Below are 3318 nucleotides of genomic sequence, written 5' to 3'. Positions count from 1 at the left end.
CAAATTCCATTTCAGCCTTGAAATAATATCATGTGTCCACGCTGCATCTTTCTACCCTTCAAATTCCATTTCTATCCTCTGTAATTCCTAATTCCCTAACCCATGTGCCCGGTGTTGCACTCAGCAAGTCAGTGGTCACCACACTTACCATCTGGAAAACATAACACATTATCCATTTAAACACTACAAAACTCATGAGACACTGATCTTGTCATTTTGCCAGGATTTACTCAACTAAATTTTTCACCTCCTATACTCATGTAAAATGTGATGTGTTAAAATTATGTTGTGCAACTAGCATGAAACTACTGTCAATCCATTTTTAATTTAGATGTACTAGGTCAACTAACATGAGAAATGGCATCTTCCAAGATAAAGATGGGGGAAAAAACATGGCACAATGGAAAACAAACTGAATTGAGATTCAAGCTGGAATTTCAGTCCTGGCACTGCCACCAGGTAGTTTTTTATATTTTTGGACTAGATGAAATGACTCTGAAGCCCCATTCAATATTGCATATTGTATGATTGCAAAGACTATTTTCATAAAATAAAGAAGGAAGAGTTGTGGTGATGGTGAGAGAGAATAAATCCATTTGGGAAAGAGTTAAAATTTTCTTTAAATGTAGAATACAAAAGCATGAAGATTGAATTCCTTAATGATGATGATGATAAAATAATAACAACACTCTAATTTAAAAATTATCATCTCTTTTCTCAATTTCCAACTCCATTGGAGACAAAGTTATTCTGGCCAAGGTTTTCTTCATGGCTAATTTAACATCCTTGTTCCTCAGGCTATAGATTAGTGGGTTCAACATGGGCACCACAGTGGTATAGAACAGAGTGTAGACTTTGTCCTGGTCAAGGGGTATAATAAAAGGTGGTTTCAGGTATGCAAAAGCTCCTGAGCCAAAGAAAAGAGAAAGTGCAATTATGTGAGAACTGCAGGTGCTAAAGGCTTTGGATCTGCCCTCAGTAGAACTAATGTGGAAAATGCTAGAAAGAATGAAGCCATAAGAAAGAAAAATGGTCACAATAGATGTTCCAATGTCAATGGCTACAAGAATAAAGACCACCAAAGTATTCATGTAAGAGCTATTGCAGGAGAGCTCAAGGAGGGGGAGAAAGTCACACATATAATGATTGAGAAGGTTTTCTGCACAAAAGGTCAGAAACAGTATATTACCTGTATGCGCTATAGCCCCCAAAATTCCAATCCCGTAGACACCCAGCAAAAGAAATAAACACACCTGAGGAGACATGGTGAGTGTGTACAACAGTGGTTTACAGATGGCCACATACCGGTCATATGCCATTGCTGACAGGATGAAGGATTCAGAAATGAGAAAGAAACAGAAGAAAAAGAACTGAGTCATACACCCTGTGTAGGAGATGACATTCTTCTTTGAGACAAAACTCATCAGCATTTTGGGGATTATGGTAGAGGAGTAACTGAAGTCAATGAAGGACAAGTTGAAGAGGAAAAGATACATGGGAATTTGAAGATGAGAGTTCAGCCCAATTAGTATTATCAAGCCCAAGTTCCCCACCATGGTGACCACATAGAAGCCCAGAAACAGGAAGAAGAGAGGGAGCTGGAGTCCTGGCTGGTCCGTTAAGCCTGCAAGGATAAACTCTGTCACAGAAGAGGTGTTTTCTGCAGCCATCCTCCTCTGGGATAGTATGGGAGGGAAAAAGAAAGGAGTTGCTCACAGAGAGAGAGAAAAACAACTGACTCCTGAGAGTGGAACGTAGAGTGGAGACGGCATCTCCTTGTTCCTGCATCGCTGTTTTTATGGTCCCCACGTGGCTTCAATCATCCTAGTATCTGTTGGTGGGTGAAAGTAGCCTCCAGAGTAAGGGCTCACCCAGCTGAGGAGAAGTCCACAAAGCTCAGCTGGGATGAGCCTGCAACCTTGCAGTGGTGACACTCTTCTGGTACTACCTGCCCTCTGCAGGCCTGGACCGAGTTTTGTGTGACTTGGGTCCTTCTCGGCAGTGCTATTGGGAAGCAGAAGCTAGTTTCCCTAGACCTTCCCCCTTTGGTCAGTGCTGGTCAGAACAGGAAGATGAGGGTGTGTTGCCCTGAGTCTTTAGCAGGAATGGCTGTGGAAATATTATGTGAAAATAATACTGGAGTAATAAGGTAAAGTTAGTAACTAAACCCAAGAAAATAGGAACATTTGTCGACCCCTAACTATGCTAGTGGTACTGTTCTAAGTGGTCTGGGGCATTTTGATTAAACCCATTGAACAGGCGAGGACACTGGGCACAACCCCAGTCCTTCTAATTGGCAGCAGAAGGGGAACTCAGGCTCTCTGGCTCCGGGGTTTGGGCTTCTCACCCTATCCACTCTGCTAAAGCACAGACCAGATCAGGCAGGCACTCACCCTCCTTCCAACTGCAGTCACAGTGCTGGACTCTGCTGGCTCCCACCCATTTCTCTCATGCAGATTCAGATGGCCCTGGTGACAAGAAGAGGATACCTCAGAGCTCAGACTGCTCTGCTTCTGCCTCTCTCCTTTAAACTTCAAAGTCTTTAGTTTGTCTCAGTTGTCCTTTTGAGCTGAAGAAGATGGTCTCTGACCTCCTTTGTCCGGAGCCTCCAGTCCAGTTTTCAGGGATGGGAGAGCACCTTTATAAGGTCCATACAGTGTTATTCTTGATTAGGGACCACAGTGACCTAGATACAGGGGCTCTCTCAGGATCCTTGCTCCCTAAGGAAGAAGAAATGTTTGTTTATGCCCTTGAGGTGCCTGACGGGGCTTTTAATGGCCTTTCCTTTCATTTAGGTTACATCTTTCTAAGTACAATTAAGAACAAAGCACTCTGGGGAAAATAAGTCTTGTACTTTGTCCACTTATTGAGCACTTACTGTATACCAGACACTGTATCTGAGTCAGCACCCTCAACTGAAGAATCCAATGTAATGCATAAATAATTTTATCTTGTGTATTCCTGAGAACACCCTTGTAGGTAGACCTGTTAATCTCCACTTTAAAATTGAGGAGCCCACATAGCTTGTAGATTCAAGAACCTTGCTGGTCTCCTTAAGCAAACATGGGTCCTTAATGTGTGTTATCTACAGCACCCTTGTGTGTCTGGGTAGAAGTTTTGGCTAGTGTAAACTGAACACTTTGTCAAATTGTCTCCAAAAAATTTCACTTATATAAGAAGAAATAAAATTGTGTATGGCAACTTGCAGACTACTCTCCTTATCGGTGTCTTGTATATACCAAGAATGAAAGATTTTATAGCTGGTGGATTAGATAGGTTTTGGTACTGTGTTAATGGCAGGTCTTTTTAGAGAAGTTA

The 3318-nt window shown here is 42.1% G+C and overlaps 1 protein-coding gene across 1 annotated transcript; it reads right to left on the bottom strand.

Moving 5' to 3' along the window:
* Positions 1 to 695: 695 nt before the first annotated feature.
* On the bottom strand, positions 696 to 1679 carry LOC118987130 (olfactory receptor 8B12-like). The gene has a single exon (XM_037046174.1). The coding sequence runs from the start codon at positions 1668 to 1670 to the stop codon at positions 696 to 698; it is 975 nt and encodes a 324-aa protein (XP_036902069.1). The 5' UTR covers positions 1671 to 1679.
* Between the last annotated feature and the right edge of the window lie 1639 nt (positions 1680 to 3318).

The sequence above is a fragment of the Sturnira hondurensis genome, unplaced genomic scaffold (genome assembly GCF_014824575.4).
Source record: "Sturnira hondurensis isolate 20B ecotype Veracruz unplaced genomic scaffold, ASM1482457v3 Scaffold0005036, whole genome shotgun sequence".
NCBI lineage: Eukaryota > Metazoa > Chordata > Mammalia > Chiroptera > Phyllostomidae > Sturnira > Sturnira hondurensis.
The sequence above is the reverse complement of the archived record's forward strand: the minus strand, read 5'-3'. Positions and strand labels throughout refer to the sequence as shown.